Source organism: Hippoglossus stenolepis, chromosome 16 (genome assembly GCF_022539355.2).
Source record: "Hippoglossus stenolepis isolate QCI-W04-F060 chromosome 16, HSTE1.2, whole genome shotgun sequence".
NCBI classification, from domain to species: domain Eukaryota; kingdom Metazoa; phylum Chordata; class Actinopteri; order Pleuronectiformes; family Pleuronectidae; genus Hippoglossus; species Hippoglossus stenolepis.
Genome location: NC_061498.1, coordinates 20,322,872 through 20,344,937, shown reverse-complemented (window position 1 = coordinate 20,344,937; position 22,066 = coordinate 20,322,872). Strand labels below are relative to the sequence as shown.

General features: G+C 41.9%; 2 protein-coding genes across 9 annotated transcripts in view; both read right to left on the bottom strand.

Annotated features, from left to right (window-relative positions):
- Window positions 1-9,195, bottom strand: part of LOC124854942 (cytosolic phospholipase A2 gamma-like) — a 78,971-nt gene extending 69,776 nt beyond the window's left edge. Inside the window, exon 1 of the mRNA XM_047343751.1 lies at window positions 9,080-9,195. Within this exon, the coding sequence (XP_047199707.1) occupies window positions 9,080-9,140 (61 nt within the window). The 5' untranslated portion in view covers window positions 9,141-9,195. The remainder of the gene's footprint in view (window positions 1-9,079) is intronic.
- Window positions 9,196-11,866: 2,671 nt separating this feature from the next.
- The window catches only part of LOC118123623 (cytosolic phospholipase A2 gamma-like), a 37,140-nt gene continuing 26,940 nt past the window's right edge, over window positions 11,867-22,066 (bottom strand). For 7 of the 8 annotated variants that reach the window (XM_047343743.1, XM_047343740.1, XM_047343742.1 and 4 more), the window contains 11 exons: window positions 21,688-21,874; window positions 21,461-21,566; window positions 20,941-21,081; window positions 20,080-20,145; window positions 19,794-19,934; window positions 19,460-19,588; window positions 19,282-19,365; window positions 18,219-18,367; window positions 17,179-17,350; window positions 12,783-12,951; window positions 11,867-12,087 (listed from right to left, as the gene is read on the bottom strand). In XM_047343743.1, the coding sequence (XP_047199699.1) occupies window positions 12,063-12,087; window positions 12,783-12,951; window positions 17,179-17,350; window positions 18,219-18,367; window positions 19,282-19,365; window positions 19,460-19,588; window positions 19,794-19,934; window positions 20,080-20,145; window positions 20,941-21,081; window positions 21,461-21,566; window positions 21,688-21,874 (1,369 nt within the window). In that variant the 3' untranslated portion in view covers window positions 11,867-12,062. The remainder of the gene's footprint in view (window positions 12,088-12,782; window positions 12,952-17,178; window positions 17,351-18,218; window positions 18,368-19,281; window positions 19,366-19,459; window positions 19,589-19,793; window positions 19,935-20,079; window positions 20,146-20,940; window positions 21,082-21,460; window positions 21,567-21,687; window positions 21,875-22,066) is intronic. The other variant, XM_047343741.1, reaches the window with a different exon arrangement.

Here is a 22,066-nt window from a genome sequence, read left to right as displayed (position 1 = left end):
CAACTACAGGATGCTGTTCCCTGCCAACCTCCAGGTTACCGACAAGGACAGACAGGAGAAGCATATTTTTCTCTCACCCGACGAAGCTGTCTTGTTTGTGGAAAGACGTACAGGCAAATAGGGCTGGGATACTTCCATGCAGGCTGAAACATAGCGTGGGTGAGTAAGCTAACTCCAGATGCATCTTATTATACGAACTCTGACCGTAGCTTACTCCATAGGACTTCATATTAGTCAACTTTCATTATAAATGGTCATTCTTCTTTTTACCTTGACTGCTATGTGATGCATAAAATGCCCTGTTGGATTTTTAAAAAGAAGTTAAGAAAATGCTCTAGTTATATGCCAAGTTTGGTTGCCTACTATGTTAATGTGACTTCATTTTGGTCGTTTAACTTCGTTTTATGTACAGATGCTTGAAAAACGCTTTTTCTCCCTTCCTATGTTGTACTACATTTTTTAAGAGGCTAAATAGACTATTTTATACTATATCTTCATAGTTAGGCTATTTTATCTTTCAAAATCTAAAAAGGGTGGCACACACCACCCGCAAACTGTTCCTCTTACTGTTCCTGCTACTCTTAAAAGGTGTTATTCCTAGTGACTTTGCGTTGTGCACATACCCTTTTAATGAAAAACATATTTTCTGTAATAACAGAGTACAGTGTAGAGTTTAAGCATAGGTAGCACGTGTTCTTTGTGCTTTTTGCTAAAGCAAGTTTTTCAGCCCAGCCTTTTTATTTTTATTTTCATTTGTATTTTTATTTCCCCCCTCTCCCTCCTCTCTGTGCATTCCCCTCACCCCTCGCCATCATCTCACTTCACTATGGCTTCCCACAACTCTCAATTGATCTCAAACCTCATTTCCTGTGCTAGACACATTGACATCTAGAGTTAACACTCAGTGTCGTTCCATACAGTGTGTTTCACTTAATGCAAAAGGACTAAATAACCCAGTGAAAAGACAGAAAATAGTATCCTATCTCCAGCAGCTAAAGGCAGATATTGCATTTATACAGGAAACTCATTTAAAAACTGATGCTGTCAGTTATCTTAAAAGAAGATGGGTTGGACAACTGTACCACTCACAGTTTAACGTCAAAGCCAGAGGGGCCGCAATCCTTATACACAAAGATATCGCATTTCAAGCAGAAGAGGTGATTGCCGACACCAATGGGAGATACGTCATTGGTCAGTTATTCTATCTTCCTGTAATTCTTGTCAATGTTTATGCCCCAAATTTTGATGACCACAACTTTTTTACTAAACTCTTTTCTGCCATACCTGCCCATAACAATTACAACTTGATAATAGGAGGCGATTTTAACTGTGTGCTCAACTCCACACTAGACAGATCCTCAGCTAGACCTCAGGCTCTCACCAAATCAGCCAAGGTCATCAATGGTTTTTGTGCACAATCTGGTCTTTCAGACATTTGGAGATTTAAATATCCCAATAAAAAAGGCTTCTCCTTCCTCTCCAGTGCCCATCATACCTACACCCGTATTGACTATTTTCTGATAGATAACAGGTTAGTAGGGAATGCAGACTCTTGCCAATACCACTCCATTTCTGTCTCAGACCATGGCGCTCTATCCTTTCAACTGAGCTTGCCCAATTGCTTCAGACCCTCTTGCCATTGGAGGCTTAACCCACTTCTATTGGCTGATGAAGAGTTTGTAAATCACATCTCCTCCCAGATTAATTTCTTTATAGAAACTAACACTACCCCAGATGTGTCCCACTCAACCATATGGGAGGCGCTTAAAGCCTTAGAGGGCAGATAATTGAGTACTCCTCCAGAATAAAAAAAGCAAGAATGGCCAAACTTGAGACCATCTCCCAAGCCTTAGCTGATATTGACAAACAATATGCCTCATCCTCCTCTCCAAGTCTTTATAAAGAAAGGCTGCGCTTGCAGACAGAATACGATACACTGACCACAGACAAAGCCACTTATCTACTCACCAGGGTCCGTTATAATATTTATGAATCTGGTGATAAGGCTGGCAAACTGTTAGCCCAACAAGCCCGCCAATCCGCCTCCTCTCGCCTCATACCTAAGGTCCATGGTGAAAATGGTGAGATCATGACCAACCATTTGGGGATTAACAATGTCTTTAAACAATACTACAGTGACCTATATAGCTCTGAACAAGATGAAAACTCCCCAAAAATTGAGAGCTTCTTTGACAAACTCACATTTCCCTCTATCCCTCCGGAGCACAATTCACCACTTGGGGGAGAGATCTCAAACACAGAAATCTTAGAAGCTATTAAATCTTTAAAATGCAATAAAACACCTGGGCCAGATGGCTTTACCTCAGACTTCTATAAAAAATTTGCACCTGAACTATCCCCACTGCTTCAAGCCATGTTTACTGAATCCTTGTCGTCTGAAGAGCTTCCACCAATCCTATGACAAACTGCTATTACACTTATCCCTAAAAAAGGTAAAGACCCACTACAGTGCTCTTCTTATCGCCCTATCTCTTTACTGAATGGCGATTATAAAATTCTGTCTAAAATCCTAGCCGTTAGACTGGAGAAGTTACTACCACACATAATATCCACAGATCAAACAGGTTTTATTTTAAATAGACACTCTAGCTCAAACTTGAGAAGACTCCTAAATATCGTGTATTCCCCTTCAGCCCTTGTTCCTGAAATGGTGATTTCACTTGACGCCGAAAAGGCGTCGATCGAGTTGAATGGAACTACCTGTTCTCAGTGCTCAAGCAATTTGGATTTGGTGAAGCTTTTATATCCTGGATAAAACTTTTATATGCTCAACCCTTAGCCGCAGTAGTTACCAACGGTCAGCAGTCTGAATATTTTTCCCTGGGTAGAGGCACCCGCCAAGGCTGTCCCCTGTCGCCCCTCCTCTTCGCCATTGCAATAGAGCCGTTAGCCATTGCCCTTAGGCAATTGGATGAGTTTTCAGGCATAGTGCGAGGTGGACTTACTCACAAGTTATCCCTCTATGCAGATGACTTGCTATTATATACATCTAACCCTATAACTGCAGTTCCCTCAATTGTCAACAGTAAATCAGTTTGGGAAAATATCTGGCTACAAAATTAATCTCCAGAAGAGTGAAATGTTCCCTCTCAATCAGGCGGCTTCTCAAATTTCCCCATCACATTTCCCATTCAAAGTAGTTAAGAAGGGATTTAAATACCTTGGAGTAGAAATCACGCCCACTTTTCCACTGCTATTTATAAAGATTATAAAATTTATAAAGCTCTTGGAAAAGTGTAAACAAGATATGGTGAGATGGTCCAGCCTGCCACTCTCCTTAGTCGGCCGAGTTAACCTAATTAAAATGATTGTGCTACCAAAATTTCTTTACCTCTTCCAAAACATTTCCATCTTGATAAGGAACATTTTTTTTTAAACTTTGGACCGATGCATAGCATCCTTCATCTGGAATGGTAAATCCCACAGGATTAAAAGGCAATCGCTTGAAAGACCCAAATGTCAAGGTGTGGGGGCAGTTGGACCCAGACGCAGAGTTTAAACTTAAAAAAGGTATAATTTTAATCAAAACGAATCTTTAACAAATCAAACTGGGAGCACAAAGGGAGAAAATACAGGAAGCTTACACGGGGGGGTGCAGAGGTGCAGAGGCTCAGGAGACACGGGATACAGAAGTGCAGGAGATCCGGACAGGAGGACAGGACAGGAGATTAGGACGGGTATACACGAGAACACATACGACCAGAGACATACGACGACGATCCGACAAGGACAAAGGGAAGAACCGAGGCTTAAATACAGACACACAGGAAAGGCAGGGGCAATTTGACACAGGTGTAACACATGAGGACTGGTGCAGACAATCACAGACAGGAAGTGAAGAAAGAACACACAAGCAACAGAGACTACAAAATAAAACACGAAACAGAACACGGAGTGTGAAAACATGAAACAGGAGGAGATACAAAATAACTGAAAACACCTTGGAAATGGTGGAAACTACGCACTGGAAAATATTAAACCCTGACACCAAAGGGCTTGCTGGCTTGGCTTTGCCCAATTTTATGTATTATTATTGGGCCTGTAATATCCAGAAAATATTGTTCTGGATGGAGGACTATCAACCTGACAGCAGTGAGGCCTGGATACATCTTGAGTGCACAGGCGGCCCGGTCCACTTGCGCTCTGTCTTATGCGCTCCGTCCCCTCCGACCCCACATACCCGATTTTTCTCCAACCCAAATGTCCTTAACTCAGTTGGAATCTGGTCACAGTTTAAAAGACATTTCAACCTGGCTACAATGTCAATTCACTCCCCAATTGTCGATAATTACAATTTCCCACCCTCTACCTTGGACTCAGCTTTTAAAATATGGATGGCAAAAGGCATTACTTCCACACTTAGCCTCTTTTTTCAGGGCAAATTTGGATCATTCGCACAACTCTCTGAGAAGTTTGACCTGCCAAAATCATTTTTTTTTAGATATCTCCAGGTAAGACATTTTGTGCAGAAAAACATTGCTTCATTTCCAAATTTACCATCAGATAACACAACTGACAATCTTCTCACTTTGTCTCCGCACCGTAAAGGCTTAATTGCAGTCCTTTACAAGCAAATCTGCAACATCTCCCCCCAGTCACTGCAAGAAACTAGAACACTTTGGGAAGAAGACCTAGGGGAAGTAATGAGAGAGGATCAGTGGGAGGCTGCGCTAAACTTAGTACACACATCATCCCCATGCGCTAGACATAGCTTAATTCAACTTAAAATCCTCCTGAGAGTTCACTGGACCAGGGCTAAACTTGCCAAGATTTTCCCTGATGTTGACCCCTCTTGTCCCCGCTGTAAAAGTCAACCAGCTGATCACATACATATGTTCTGGTCCTGCCCTTTCCTCAGAACATTTTGGGCAGACATCTTTCATGCTTACTCTAAAATGTTTGGTGTGGTCATCCCTCCAAACCCATTATGTGCCATTTTTGGCTTTACTGATGAAGCTCGTCCTCTTAAGGGCAGGGCCCATGTTGTCATAGCTTTCACCTCTCTGCTTGCCAGACGTCTGATACTACTCTTATGGAAGGAACAAACACCACCCACATTCAGCAGATGGATTAGAGACACCATGTCTTTCTTGAAACTGGAGAAAATCAGATATACTCTGAAAGGTTCCATACAGAGCTTTGAGAGAACCTGGACCCCTTTCTTGTCGTACTATGAGAGCATACAAAGCCCACTACAAGAGAAAGATTAGATGGCAACCACCCCCCCCCTCCCCTCTCTCTCCCTTTTTATTATTATTTTTTTTTATTTATTTTTTTTATTTATTTATTTTTTTCTAATTTCTTTAAACTTTCTTTTCTCTGCTTTGTCTTGCAGCATTGTTGTATGTAATTGTATTGTAATAATTCAATATTCCAATGAATATATATATATATATATATATTCTAGATTCTGTCTTAATGTATGTACTTCTGCTGCATGGGGTAGGCTGGCTGGGGGTGGGTGGGTCTTATTGTGGGTAGGGGTATAACCATTAGATTTGTGATGTGTAATTGTATAATTGTATTGATAAAAAACTGTTAAACATAAGAATAAAAATGAAATAATAAAAAATAAAATAATAGAACACATTTAAATAATGAGATTAAAAACGCGAACTAATTAGCATTTTGCAGCCTTCTTATAAGTGTGAGATTTAATGGTCTCTTACTGGTCATTCTGTAGGTAACTCATGAGAGAAGGGTTTTGTGACCTATGTTTGCACAGCCTGCTTTTGAAAAGTATATCACTGCCGGCAGTCCAATCTCTCCCATTCTGTAAAGAAGTCGAGGCTGACGCTTGACATGCAGATTAATTTTGAGGGCATATTACTCTAACCTGAAAAAAGGACAACCCTCAATGCTAGTAGAAGTTTATACATCAGTGCAGATAGGCTGTAGTTTCTAGCATATTAGTATAATAAGCAATATGATTGATCTTAACATTGTTATCTGTTATTTGATTGCAGAACACAATACTCAAACTCAAAAATGAACTCTTTGAATTCAGATTATGAGTTGATATGCTGTAAACCATGTAAAGTAAAAAGGAAAACTGAAGGTTTTTTCAAGTTCAGATACTGAGCTCAACCTAATTAACTTGTATCCAATTATAGATCACTCTTTTACCCTTTCTCTTTTTTATATCCCTCTCTTTTTTTCTTTCTCTCCTCTTGTTTCATTTTGGTAACTGTTATTATTAATAAAAATGTATTTTGTTATATTTTCTTCTTATTACAGATGTATAATAGTAACTGATTATTTATTTTATTTCATTTTATTTTACTTTCTATTTTCATTTATTATCTATCTGGGATGTTGGGACTGTGGGTGGAATGGATCAGATGAGATGTGGGGATACACATGGCTGTTAGAAAACTGAGGGATACCTTCTTGTTTCCTGTCTTTCTCACTCCTTTGGAAATGTAACTACTGTATGGGATCAGTTCCAAAGAAAAAAAGAGTATAAGAAAACAAGATTTTACAAATTGAATTTAATAATTTAATATATAATTTAAATAATTAACTATATTATCCAAAAGCAAGTATTTGATTGAACTCATATCTCATAACTACACATGAATGAATATCATAGAAACGTACTTAATACGTTATTGTTAATAAGTGTTAAAATAATAAAGTATTGTTATTATTATTATTATTGTTGGACGATTTGATATTAGTCATTATTATTATTATGATTATTATTATTACTATGCTCAAGGCAAGATTTATCTTTCTCCTTATCACTCTCTCAATGTATGTGCAAGATGAGAGGAGAGTTTGAAGCTGTCTCTGAAAGAAACTTGTAATTATCATCTTACCAGGGGCGTTGCAACAGGGAAGGCAAAGCAAGCAATTGCTTGGGGCCCTAAGATGAGAGGGGGCCCCAGAGAATGGCTGATTATGTTATTTAGATATTATTTAGAACATTATTAGCGCATGATGAAAAAATAGGGAGAATTCTATCAGCTGCATTTGCTTGTTGGCTGAAAATTCATCATAACCTGAATGAAATTTATTTGAAAAATAGCTACCTGCTCCTGACATGAGCTAGAAAGAAGCAAACTCCCAGGTTAGCTTGTTTCATATCGTAAACTAACGTGGATCTTAACTTATCATCAACCTAACTTCAACGTCAGCTTTCTTTTTGAATGAAGCTAAAGCCTTTTCCTTAGCTAACCAGCAAAGATTCATGGTTCATGATTCATGTGATGATAACTTAATATATATATAATAGTATAAGAAGACTTTTATTCTGAGAAATCATGTGAACTTTACAAGCTGAGCAATATGTAGTGACTTTTATCTAAATGGATTCACACAGATTATACAGTTTGTCATTAATCATTTCTACAACTTCAAAAGAATTCAACATTAGGGCTCTGTCATATAAACTTGAATGTATCAGTGACGAACCTTCGACCCCCCCATCTAACTTCCAATCAGCGTGAGCAAGGAGGTGAACAATTTCTTCCTGTGATGAGGCAATTCTGCAGCGGGGCTTCGTATGGAGTACAACGTTGGCGAACTTTTACCCGCGTCATTCGCTTTGCATTCGTGTGTGTGACCGCGCCCTTAAAACCTCTTACAACAACGTAGCCAAACCGGGCTTCACAATGTCAAGAGAGCCATCTTCTCTGATGTAAATCGTCAGTTTGGAGTGTCCATGGATGACAACGTGATTTTATTTGAGGGAATTTTAGCAACTATTGAGTTACTGAGTATTATTGTTGCAACCACAACTATTATAAAGGTTTTGGGTTTTGCAAGTCAAGAAGGGCAAATGGGCAGTTGACTGGGTAATTTTGGCCCTGTGCTGTGCACAAGCAGTGAGGAGCGTGACACTCTGACTAAAACCATTGAGGGTGTGTGTGTGTGTGTGTGTGTGTCTTTGTGTGTGTCTATGTGTGTGTGTGCGCGCGCGTGCGTGCATGCGTGTGTGTGTGTACCATTTTGAGACTATAAGTTGACTATGTTAACCATGTCTATCTATAGTTACAATGGCCAATTTTGGTTCAATATCATCATTGTGAGGACATTTTGACTGGTCCTCACAAATTCGATGGGTTGTTTGAGTGTTAAGACTTGGTTTTAGGGTTAGGGTTATAATTGGGGCGGCTGTGGCTGAGGGTTGGAGTGGTAGTTCTCCAACAAGAAGGTTGGTGGTTCAATCCTCAGTCTTCCCCATCTGCATGATGAAGTGTCCTTGGGCAAGACACTGAACCCCTAAATGGCCCCTCATAGATGTTGAATGCACTAATTGTAAGTTCCTTTGGATAAAAGTGTCTGTGTATGTGTCACAACTTCAGTCAGCTCTTAACATTTTCATTGTCTGTTATCTTATTTTTCTCATGTACTAATTCTCGTGTCATTTCTGAATTCAGCCACTCCCCCTGCTCTGCATCACCGCGTCCCACGGATCTTATTACCTGCCCCACCCCCAGACTCACCTGCTTTCCATCAGTCATTAGTCACCCAGTATATATACCGGCTCATTTCCTCTGTTCTCTGCCAGATCGTCTAGTGTGTTTTCTCCTAGCTTTCCAGCGTTATCCCTTGTTTCACTCTTCTGCCTGATCTCTGCTCTGACCTGCCTTTTGGACCCTGGATTCCCTTTTGCCTGCTCCCTATCGGATTTGTTTGATATCTCTGACTGTCTGCCTGGTTTTTGACCTCTGATCATCCAATAAACCAGAACTCTTGCTTCTCCCATAACTGCTCCAGTGCCGTGCTTCTGGGTTCACGTTCGCCATTTTGCGCACCCTGACAGTATGAGCTCTTTGACCTGCAGTCAGTGATATTTATGAACTCCTCAGTGAGATCTGCGCGTCCGCATGCACGAAAGGCTCCTGATCAAAACACAGAATATGATGTGTGAGTTTTGAGGATGAATTGAGTTCCTATGATCTGAATCTCTAGTGTGAACTGGCTGATGTGTCCACAGAGACCACAGCACCTGACAGGTGAGCTGGCACTGACAGTGAAGTATTTACCGTCAGTAACGGCCTCACTCCTTTGCCTTACATGTGTAGAAACGTTAAAGGATCTGTCTCCTTACCTGATGACGTGCAGATGATATATGTTTGCAGAATCACAGATATCTCCCAAACGACATGCATTCTTCGTTCAATTCATGCTCATTTTCTGCAGCTGTTGCGGGACGGCGCTTTGCGGGGTGGCACTTCCACACGACGCGGACAAACTTTGAGAATTTTCCCTCTTCTCCAGTTCTCCTTCTGCCCCTCATCGGCGTCTCCCCTCACACGGAGCGCAGAGATGGAGTCTAGCAGAGGAGATCCGCCCTCACAGCGTCGTCCTCGTTTTCTGCGCGGTTCTGGAGCATTTCAGCTTTTTACCATCTATCTGTGAGTTTATCCGCCTGTAAGAATTTCCAGCTGTAAAATCTTTCATTACGCGTGTTCCTCTGCTGGGGTTCCTTCGGAGCGGGCGGATGTCAGTGGCGCACCGCTTGTCTGCGCTGGATCAGACAACTTCTCCACAAACGCGCAGCGCGCCAGGAGCGCACAGACTGACAGAGACAGCGTGTTCATGACACTGTGTGATGATGACGAACAGTAACACACACACACACACAGTACATTTCAGTAGGAGACATCCCAAATAACAAGGAGGGGAAAAACAGAGTGTGATAAAGTCAGAAATCTACTCAAGATCCGAGGAATAGTTTATAAAAATTGGTTTCTATAATGGTTAGAGTTTTTACAATATTACAGGCGTACACGGTTAGATTCAGATGCTTTTGACCCAATCTCAAAGTAAATAAAAAGAAAAATTCAGCATCAGTGACAATCTGACTGTGAACTTATCACAGTGATTCATTTCACTTCCAAACAAGTGGCACAGATCCTCTCAGAGAATCCAGCTGTGGTGTTTGCAGACTGTGCAACCAGTGGAACTCTCTCCTGTGGATGTGCTGCGCCCTCTTGCGTTAGGTTTGGGTAACTCCTTCACATCGACTGTGAAGATTGAAATGTCATCTGATAACATAACAACCATTACAATGTTATATGTATCCTGCTGTATGAATGAACAGCAATAAATGATATGGGAATTGAGAAGTTTTAAGTTTTATCAGTGTTTTAGACCTAAACCTGATTAGAAGGTTATTTAAATAAATAGCACATAATAGCCAGACTTTCTAATGGGTATGGCCTACTTCAGTCCTCAGCATAGTGGACAACTTGTCTAATGGTTTTATATATATATATATATATATATATATATATATGGGGCATATTTACAAAATGACCTTCAGCCGGCTACAGGTGTGGATGTTTCTGACCAAACCGTCATAAACAGCCTCCATGAGTGTGGCATGCCATTGACATACCCTCACGTTCTCCTGACTTAAATCCAATTGAGCACCTATGGGACATTATGTATCGTGTATCTGATGTCGCCAAGTACCTCCACAGACTGTCCAGGAGCTCACTGATTCCCTGATCCAGGTCTGGGAGGAGATCCCCAAGGAAACCACACGTTGTTGAGAGTGCATACAGGCAGGCGGGGGCCATACACACTACTGAGTCACATTCTGAGTTGTTGTGATGAAATAAACGCAAGTTGGATCAGCTTGTGATTTTAAAGGGCCCATATTTTACATCTTTCTGGGATTTAATTTGAGGTATTGATACCCCTAAGATGACATATCAGTGGTTTAAAGTCGAAAAAACTGCTGCAATGTGTATTGCTGATTGGCTGACTGCACTTTGAGTGACACGCGACCAGGCCTATCACCGGCGCATTTACTCCCTCTGGTAAACAGAGCTGAAATAAAGCGTAACCGCTGGTCTCGAACAGTAACGTTCTTAGCAGGAATGTGCACGGACACATTCTCTTCCTTGCATCCCTCCACGCTGCAGTGTTTCTTCAGTGTTGTTTGTTGTGGTTAGCCTGTGGTAGCTAACAAGCTGCTAGCTCAGCAACAAGTCTGCTTGGTGTTGCATTCGGTGTGGAGGGGTGGTGGTTGGGAGCGGGGGAGGTGGGTTCAGAGGCTGGACTGGTACCGGCTGGGGGGGGCTGAGGGAGAAGTGTGATCCCGTATGACTCATACGGGGGAGGAAGTACGAAACGAGACGTTCCGATATCATATTTCTTAGAATGGACTGAGAGAAAAAGTCAGCGGAGTGACTGTTTTCATACTTTGAGGGTCCCTACTGACCCCCTTCAAGTAATTACGGATAGTAATAGCCCAGAAAATGTATTTTACACAATGTGGGCCCTTTAAATTGTTTACTTTGATTTTCGGTGTGGATTTGAATCCAGCCCTCAATGGGTTGATGATTTTGGTTTCCATTGACTGCTGTTGCATTATTTTATATATATACACACACACACACATATAGGCTATATAAGATTAATGTAATCTTCTGGTAAATTGATTAATTGATGAAGTCGGAGCCTGGGTGCCAAACTCTAACTATGTTCTGTTGCTGCTATATATATATATATATATATATATGAAATATATGTAATAGCATTATCTACGTGAACCATAACCCTATCCATCATTGGTGGTAACGAACACTCAATTCTCACATGTCGTCACACCGAGGACATGTTCAGGGCTGCCAGTAGTTCCTCCCTTGCAGGACGCTGATTGGTCGAAACCAATTTGTTGTGTTATCCTTGAAATTTTACCGATATCTGTCGCAAGGAGTCACAGATTTCGTGCAGTTTAAGTCTTAAGTGACTGTTACAGACATTCTGTGACTTCATCGTATCATGTGATCACCCAGTGTGCAGCAGTGGAATGGAAAAATAATTTTGTCCTCAAACCAATTATGTATGTGCAGTGCAGTAAACCCTTGAAGAAGACAATTACTTTCACACATACAACCAACATTTATTTAGTGTCAGCCATCTTAGCAGACATCATTACATGCATGCATTACATGATTCTGTATTGCTCATGTTGGTGCGGTTAGTGCTTCTTCTTCCTCCTGTGTCTGTCTGAGAGCTTCTTCTCCTCCAACTCTTTATGTAGATGAAGTCAGAGACTGAGTCATAATCATTTATGATTAAGGATTGTTCAGCACAGACTTCCTGGAAGGGAGAGAAAAAGAGAAAAAGACACGATTTCGATAAAGTCCGATAAATATTCATCAGCTGTTCACATCTCCCTCTGTCTCAGACACACAGTGATGCACAGGTTATGACATGAACTCATTTTATTGATACTCTTTTTTGTCCATCTATTACCATTATACACACACTGGGCCTCAAGCGAGAACCAATCTTACAGACAGATTTTTCTGAAGTAGTACGAGCAATTGAAGATAATTTTTTGGCATTCACCAATTTAATCATACTTAGAATTTCCTCTCAAGTACGAAGATAATTCATGAGTGTCATAGGAGGTTAGTCTGAGAAAAACCTATAAAGAGCTTTCTTAACAGGGAATACTTTGCCTGAAGAATTCCATTGGCTTAATCTTAATGAGCATTGGGTTCAAATATAATACCAAATTGATCTAATGTTAATTTATAATTATTATTTTATCGAGAGATATCTATAACAAACGTAGTGTAAAACTTGTATTCTGTTCATCATACCATCATCATTATCATCATCATCACCATCATCATTATCACCATCATCATCACCAACATCACCATCATCATTATCATCCCCATCACCATCACCATCACCATCATCATCACCATCATGTTACAGGAGGGGTGGTCTCTCTCGTTGTTTCGCTTGACAATCCCTCCTGTAACACTCTGGCCAAACCTCACCTCTTGTTCTGTCGGCGGAGAACGGCCTTGTTTATCTCCCTCAGCAGAAGTTCCTTGTTGTTCTTCATGTTAGCTTCCGCCGTCTCCAACATAAACTTGATCTTGGCCTCACTGAAAGGAGGCTGGAAAGTGGAGAACTCCTCCATCTTTGCATCGACCTCCTTTGCATCTATAGAAAACAGTGAAGGCTTATTAGGCTCTAATCAAATGAGACCCTGCTCTTCTATGACAGCTTGCTAAATTCACAAAGCTATTAGTAAGTAACACAACTTGTGCCAAGGAATAATTTGTATTCATTTGTATCTATTTGGTTTGTCTGGGAGAATCTACAAGGTCTGACCTGGATACCTGAGAATCTCTTAAAAATTTGGAGCTGTAAATCCTTGGAGATTATTGGGCAAAATGTGTACACGGAAGTTCTTAGTTTCTTAATCCTGACACTTTTATAGATGTTATGCTGTACAGTAAATTATTTCACAGTTCATGTCAAGCTGTACTTTGGATTATGTACAGCAAATCATCTGCACACAAATTTTAAAGGCGACATTGTCACAACTTCAGTCAGCTCATAGCATTTTCATTTTCTGTTATCTTGTTTCTCATGTACTAATTCTCATGTCGTTTCAGAATTCAGCCACTCCCCCCTGCTCTGCATCACCACTTCCCACGGATCTCATTACCTGCCCCAACCCCAGACTCACCTGCTTTCCATCAGTCATCAGTCACCCAGTATATATACCGGCCCATTTCCTCTGTTCTTTGCCAGATCGTCTAGTGTGTTTTTTCCTAGCTTTCCAGCGTTATCCCTTGTTTCACTGCTCTGCCTGATCTCTGCTCTGACCTGCCTTCTGGACCCTGGATTCCCTTTTTGCCTGCTCCCTATCGGATTAATTTGCTATCTCTGACTGTCTGCCTGGTTTTTGACCTCTGATCGTCCATTAAACCAGAACTATTGCTACTGCCAAAACTGCTCAAGTGTCGTGCTTCTGGGTTCATGTTTGCCATTTTGCGCACCCTGACAGACATCACTGTGCACGCTCCTGCAAGCATCAACATTCAGAGCCCTGATAATGCATTTCAGCATTGTCAGATACTGAAACACAGAAGCATACATCCAAATCCAGACCATGGTGCATCCAGAAATAAGTGGACCACAGGTGCTATATATCAAATGAAGTGAAACCAAACCAGCTTCAACAGTCCGACGATGTGAAATGCAGCCACATCAGAGGTTGTGAGTGTAGACGGTGGCAGACCATAGACTGTATACAAAGATGGAAAACGTGTCTCCACTTCCTCCTACTGTTCAAAAACTAAGCTAAAATATCCGGGAAACAGATGCTGCCACCTTGCACTTTTTACATAATTTGTAGCCAGACTCTGTGCAGGTGGAGTGGAGACGCAGTATTGGGGTTGTGTCAATACATGCATACATTTCTCTCCAAAGCACTCAAGCATGCTATCTTTAATCAACTTTCTTCCTATCTTCACCAGGACAACCTTCTTGATCCTCACCAGTCTGGCAGGCCACTCAACTGAGACTGCCCTCCTTGCTGTCTCTGAGCAACTTCTCACTGCTAGAGCAGCCTCTCTCTCCTCTGTCCTCATCCTTTTAGACCTTTCTGCTGCGTTTGACACGGTGAACCACCAGATCCTTAATTCCTCCCTTCAGGATCTGGGTGTCTCAGGCTCTGCACTCTCCCGACTCTCATCCTACCTCAACGACCGCACTTACCAGGTAACTTGGAGAGGATCTGTGTCAGAACCTTGTCCACTCACTACTGGGGCCCCTCACGGTTCCGTCCTGGGTCCCCTCCTTTTCTCTCTGTACACCAACTCTGTTATTCACTCACATGGCTTTTCCTACCAAAGCTACGCAGATGACACCCAACTAATTATCTCTTTTCCCCAGTCTGAAACACAGGGAGCAGCACGAATCTCTGCCTGTCTGACTGACATCTCTCAGTGGGTGTCCGCACACCCCCTGAAAATCAACCTTGACAAACCAAGCTACTTTTCCTTCCAGGGAAGGGCTCTCCCACCCATCACCTTACTATTACTATCAACAACTCTGTGGCAGCCCCCACCCAGACCGCAAGAAACCTGGATTTGACACTCGACAGTCAACTCTCCCTTCCCACCAAGATTGCGGCAATAACCCGATCGTGTAGATACATGCTGCACATCATCAGGAGAATACGTCCTCTTCTCACTCAGAAGGCGGCAAAGGTTTTGGTCCAGGCTCTGGTCATCTCACGCCAAGACTACTGCACCTCCCTCCTGGCTGGTCTGCCTGCTAGTGCCATCTGACCTTTGCAGCTTATCAAGGATGCAGCAGCTCAACTGGTCTTCAAACTACCGAAGTTCTCTCACTCTACACCGCTCCTCCGCTCTCTTCACTGGTTACCAGTGGCTGCCTGCATCCGCTTCAAGACATTAGTACTTGTGTACCATGCTGTGAACGGATCAGGTCCAGTCTACATCCAGGACATGGTCAAACCTTACACCCCAGCCCTTCCACTTTGCTCTGCAACGGCCAATCAGCTTGTTGCTCCTTCACTGCTGTCCTGGCTCCAAATGGTGGAACGAGCTCCCCATTGACATCAGGTCAGCAGAAAGTCTATACATCGTCTGCCGTAGACTAAAAACACATCTCTTCCAACTACACCTTGGTTAAGAAGATGATGTCTAATAACCACCGTCAACTCTAGTGTTAATATAAAAATTTGCACTTAAAGGGGACATAGCATGCCCATTTTACCACAAGTTGATATGGTTCCTTGGGGTCTTAATGAAATGTCTGTAACATACTTTGGTCAAAATACCACAAGGATCATATAAAACAGCTCCTTTTTACCCTGTCTAAAACAGCCCTCCACAGAGTGACCTGTTTTGAGTGCCTGTTCCTTTAAATGCTAGTGAGCCAGCTCCCCCCTCTCCCCCCATGATTTTAAATGATATAAATTACATATTTTATATGATATAAATTATCAAATATGCATCCCATACTTTGTATTCCCTTCTGTTGTCCTGGAGTTTTAATTTTCCCAATCACATAATTAAATGTCCCCTCTGCCCATCCACTACAAGCACACAAGCAGACAGACAGAGAGAAAGAGAGGGTGGGGGGCTATGAAGACCATCATTTACCCCCGAACCCCGACATTCAACGGGTACAACAACAAGCGGAGAAAGCAGAATCGCGGGCTGACCTTATATATACAGTCTATGGGGCTGACCAGCAGAGAAATGCTCGTCCCGTGTGAACAGCCAGGCGGCTGCGCGCTTGAGAACGGCGCGGCGCTGCGTCCGGTGTAAACCCGGCATAACGAGTGGGGGGGCTCTGTGTGTTTGTGCCAGTGTTACAGTAGTGCTGAACACTGCGGAAGTCTTCCACACTGCTGGCTGTGTGGCGTTGACACAAATTCCAGCTCACGCATGGGAGAGCGAGCGGTCGCGCCCGAGCAGCTGCTGCAGCCTCCCAGTCCCAACGATCCAGACAAATGCCACATGTGAGTGAATCGCGGGCTGACCAGCGCGGAGAAATGCGAGTCCCTTGTGAACAGCCAGTCGGCTGCATGCTTGGCAACGGCGCTGCGCTGCCTCGCAGCCTCGCTGCGTCCGGTGTAAACCCGGCGTAACGAGTGTGGGGGGGTGAGGTGGGCCAAGGCCATGTAGGGAGACTTCCAGTGCCTTGTTACGACACAAAACCCAGGAAGCTCAATCGAGTCACTCAAGCATGACGTTTCTGACTTAGAGGAACCATAACAAAACGCGCAAGTGTTTTTTTTCCAGAGTTTTTGGGTTGGTAGACATGCCAGATACCCACATTAACGTGTAGAAGCACTAACAAAGTGGAATTTGCATGCTATGTCCCCTTTAAATGTTGCACTTACATGTAGCACTTGTAGTTTGGCTTTTTGAAGCTAATGTGCTTACATGATTCTTGCTGTTCTGGGTTTGTACCCTCATGGTTGAACGCACTTATTGGAAGTTGCTTTGAATAAAATAGTCAGCGAAATGATATGTAATGTAATGTAATGTAACATGCGCTTGAACAATCGCAAGTCTGTCCAGCTGTCAATCATGACGTCACAGCCTGTTTTAATAGCATCAAATAACTAATTGAAATGTTTACAACTTTAGTTCAGTCAGACAACTCACATTTAAATATTTATTGCAACAGTAGAACAGGTTAGTGTGTGGCGTCTAGTCTCAGACTTAGTCACTCCCCCCGATATGATTACATAGATATGATGGGAGTGATGAGCAAATACTTGTATCTCATCTTGTTTCTGTCCATTGAAGTTTAAATCATGTTTATAAGCAGTTCTGCATCTAAGATGAAAAATCATTACAACAAATCTGCAAGTGTGCGTATGTGTGCGTCACAGACCTTGGCAGTTCCGTCTATTGAAGAGCGGCATGTAGACGATTGTAGGCTCCTTCTCTTTTCCCTCGAAGACGTAGCAGTCCATTGGCCACTCTCTCTCCTCCAGGACCTGATCGTCTATCTCGGGGAAAGGCTTCTTTACCTCCGCAGCATAGTCTCTGGCCAGAGTCAGAGTCTGAGGAGAGCGCAGGAGCGAACAGCAGTGTTTCACACGGTTTTCCAGTCTTGAACTTGTTGAGTGTGCAACAAATTACTGGTTAGCAATTGTTATAACTCTGTTGTCATTTAATTCATGAATCACAGGTACCACTTTGTCATAATGTCATTATTCTGCCCCCGAGAGTGGTTTGGACTTGTTTTGGAGCTTGGAGCTTGTTGTGGACTTTTAATGTCAGTTGAGGACTTTTGGTTTATTTTGAGAAATCTTCTGTTTGGACCTTTTGGAATCTTATAGTATTTGGACTTATTATTTCCTGTCTTACTGTGAAGCGACTGACAGTAGCTGTATCTCAATTCAGGGGCTGCATCCTTTGGACGATTGCGTCCAAGTGGTGCAACTAGGCCGTCCCATTTTGAAGGCTCCTTCACATGCGGCCTTTCATCAGCAAGAAACAAAGGCTCCAATGGGCGGATCCTCCGCTAGCCCAGCCTAGCCCAGGATTCATTGAGCATGTAGACTAAAGTGTCAACTTTTTAACATTTCAATTTAACTTAACTTATTTAAACATACAATTTGTGTAAGGTGATATCATTTGGAATCAGAATTTTTTTTGTTGATATTGTGTGTACTCAGTTTTGATGTACACTGTGTATGCAGGTGCAGAGCAAGGTGAAGCTTATTGGTGAGTTCTCATTACGAGCCACATTTAGCTAATATGGTTGTTATTAGTTAAGCCCATGGTTTAAAACAATGCCCCTGGCTGATGTGTATAGACACACACACACACACACACACACACACACACACACACACACACACACACACACACACACACACACACACACACACACACACACACACACACACACTCTCTTTACATTACCTCAAACATGTTTCCAGCGCTGTACTCCAGTACGATAATGAGGTCAATGTCTCTCTTCTCTCCCAGAAAAGGAGGGTAGGCAACATTGATCAGCAGCCCGGCATCGACCAGGTGGATTATTTCTTTGACGCCAAGGCAAGGTGGAGCATCTGACCAGCAAAATCATTTTTTAACCATCATTTAACTATTAAATCACTGTTTAAAGCAAATCTTTTATATATTTATTTATTTACTTATATACTTACCATTTTGTCTTTATTGTATTGGACCATTATAAGACAATCAATGCCATTGTTCACTTACTGTATGTAACAAGCATGTAACAAGCATCGACTGAATATAAAGATGAACGACACAACTGCTCCCAAAAAGTGAAGCCAAAGCATCTCAATTGCCACCTGATGGCTGGCTGTAATATAGGTCATAAACTCTGCCACCTCCTTGTTAGTGGATGGGACATGGACCAAACTAAAAAGTCAAGCTACGTGTCAAATACATTTTTCTCAATCATGATTTCTGTGATTTTAGGTTGTTCTAATGAAGTTACACTGATGTTTGTTGGAGTGAAAATTCTTCTGCTAAGTTTGGTTATAATTACCCATTGGATGCTATGCAAACAGTGTGAAACTAGGAAAAACAACCAAAAATAAAACAATGCAAGTGCATTAGTGCTATAGAGGCTGCGTGTAACTGAACACATCAACAGAATTACAATATTTGTAATACAATATGTAATGAGTGTGTGAGTATGGCATATTGTATATCAAGCAGTATTTTTCTAATCATAGTCCATGATCAGCTGACACCACGATAACAATCCACCACCACGATGGCAGGGTTGAAATACAGGATATTTTGGATTCATTTCTGAATAGTGGGCGGAGGTGGAGATGTGTCTTCCTCTTGATTTACAGTCTATGGTCACCAGTAAACGTTTTATACCTCCATGGGAGGGATCATAATGGAAGAGAGGTAACAGTTATTTCCACTTCCAGTAGACACATAGCAACATTATCATTTAGCTGGAGTCACGTTTCGGGGCACATGAGGTTTGTCTTCTCACCTTCGTGTTGGTAGAGGAAGTTCCTGGTTGTTCCCCACTCCCACTTCATAATCAGGGGAAGGACTTGCTTAGGGATTACAGAGGCTGGGAGAAACACATTGATAACAAATAGATGCATTAACATCTCATTTCAATCAACTAAATAAAGTTAGTATATCTACAATACTTTCACACTGACCATTCCCCAATCTTTGGCTCCAGGTGTCTACTGCCTCCAGCAGCTTCAGACTCAAATGATGAAACATCTTTTTTCTTTCCTCCATATTCTTTGACTCCAGCAACGCAGAATCATTACAATTTACCTTGTCTGGAAAACAGAGAATGTAATGGGCACTCTGCAGTCTTTATTGCATCACACATGATCACAGGCAAAAAACACATAACTGACAAGAAAAATCCGACGTTGACAACATTCCTCTTTGGCTGTCAATGCAGTTTAACAAATGAGCTTACAGATGCCAAAACAACTGGATTTAAAGAGTAAAACTAAGTCATCTGAGCAGGACCATCACCTTCTAGTATTTTCTGCAGCGTGTTCAGCTCAGAAAGAGTGGTAGGATCCTTTGTGGAACTTCTGATCAGGGCCACCAGTTTGTCAAGGGTGTTGTATACACGCAAGTACTCGTCAGCATCACTGTCTATACGTCCGGGCATTGAGCCAAACAAACACACACACACAAACACACACACAGGGAGAGAACAAGCGTGTAAGACATTCAACTCACACGTGTTATAGTGAAGCACGATACTGCGACTACTTGTTTTCCTGTGTGGGTAGAGAAATGTGATTGTGATTACCATTCAACCAGGGAGGGATGAACTCTCTGATAACCTCGTCATGAGCCAACGCACAACCCAGAACACCTGCACAATTTCAACACACAAACAAGTTTGAAAATGACAATTCATATGCATGCATGACCAACACTCCTGCCAATCCATAAATGCAAAAATGCACTTGTTGCACCGTGGGTGATGAGATCCAAAGTTTCAGTTTGAGTTGCTTCACATGAGAGAATTTCTTTATTTCTGCTTTTCTCTGTGCTCTTCTCATTGGTATTCAGAGGGCGAGGCTTATTTAGAGAATCAAATATTTAACAATGATTGGGTCACTGTCAATCAAATCTGTTGCAGCCTTTTACGCATCAAACTGAATATGATTTCTCTTAAAACTGCGATATTGGTATACAGTCATAAATATTTATTGTTACAAAGAGATAATTTGAAGGAACATTTCCAAGATTGTATTATAATTATTTATTTATTAACTTCATTGAGTTCATTAACTCTACTTCCAGTAGTTTTTTTAACTCAAGGTATATTTTGGTATTTTAATAAATACTTTACTCAATTTTTCCCCTTCTTTCAAATATAGGATTTTGTCATATTTGAAAGCCAATTTTTTGAAATATATCATCAATATTATTATTATCATGAGATGAATTGCCTCTTAGGGGCAGTAAAACAAACTGAAAACACAAAAGTAACATCAGTGTCACGTTATAAAGTGTATAAGGATAACATGATGGCAAAGAGTTGCCTGCTCATGCATCCAGTAAACACTTTTTTTTTCACCTCAAAATAAAAGCTGCTGCTGAGCTGTAAATTACTGATTGCAGATCCATCCTGCTGTTACCATTCTCACATGTAAACACACACCTTGTAGCTCGATCATGTCCATCTCTGTCTTCTGCTCCTGCAGCTCTCCGCTCTGAAACTTACTGCCCAGGAGAGACGTTTCAACAAAGACACCCAGCTCTGTGAATCCAGCCTCATGAGGACTCACCTCAAACCATTTCCCTACGAAACAGAGAGTGAATTTCACACTTGCTGTTATTCAGTCGGTGATTCACTTAGACCCTGCGGTGACATGTGCATAGAAAAGCTCTGGAAATGGTCGGTATTCATAAAGCACTTTTCTTTTCCACTCAAAGTGCTTTACAGTTCAGTTTTACCATTCACCTATTCACACAGACATTCATACACTGCATCTCTGTGCAGCACTCTCTCTATCACACATCACTCACACAGTACTGGGTGTCAGGGGCGATTTGGGGTTCAGTGTCTTGCCCAAGGACACATCAGCATGCAGAATGAGGAAGACTGGGATCCAATCTCAGACCTTCTGGGTTAGTGGACAACCCGCTCTTTCTCCCAAGCCACATATGCATGTATATACCTTCTGTAGGCCCATCTAAAAGGCAGCCCTTCTCTATGGTGCTGTAGATGGGGTAAGGGTTTGTGGCATTCCTGCTGGCCTCGTCGGAAAGATGCCGCAAGTCCATCTGATGAAAAACAAGATATTTCTCTAAAGGACTGTGTGTACAATCATTGTATCAGGGTGTGTTTCCAAACAGGAAGTAAAAGTGTGTGTGTGTGTGTGTGTGTGTGTGTATGGACTGGTACCTGTTTCATGATCCCAACAGAGGTTAACACCCCCCAGATATCAGACAGAGAGAAAAGCTCCTCCTTTGACCTCTTGTCCAACCAGGCCAGAGCCTGCTCCAGCTCGACCCCAGGACCTGTCATCGTGGACACTGCTCTGTCCATGTTGCCGCTCCACTGCGGGTCACTGTACAGGGCGGACATGGACCTATCATAGGAAGACAGACAGGTTAACACATCCAATGAAATCATTATTGAGTATAAAATGGTTTGTTTTTGGTAGTTATCTTCTGTAATTAGGTATTTTTTTAGTAACTCTTCCAGCCCCATATAAATATCATAATATGCCAATTATATCCCATCATCACATTGACATGTCCCATCATGCATCAGCAGCTGT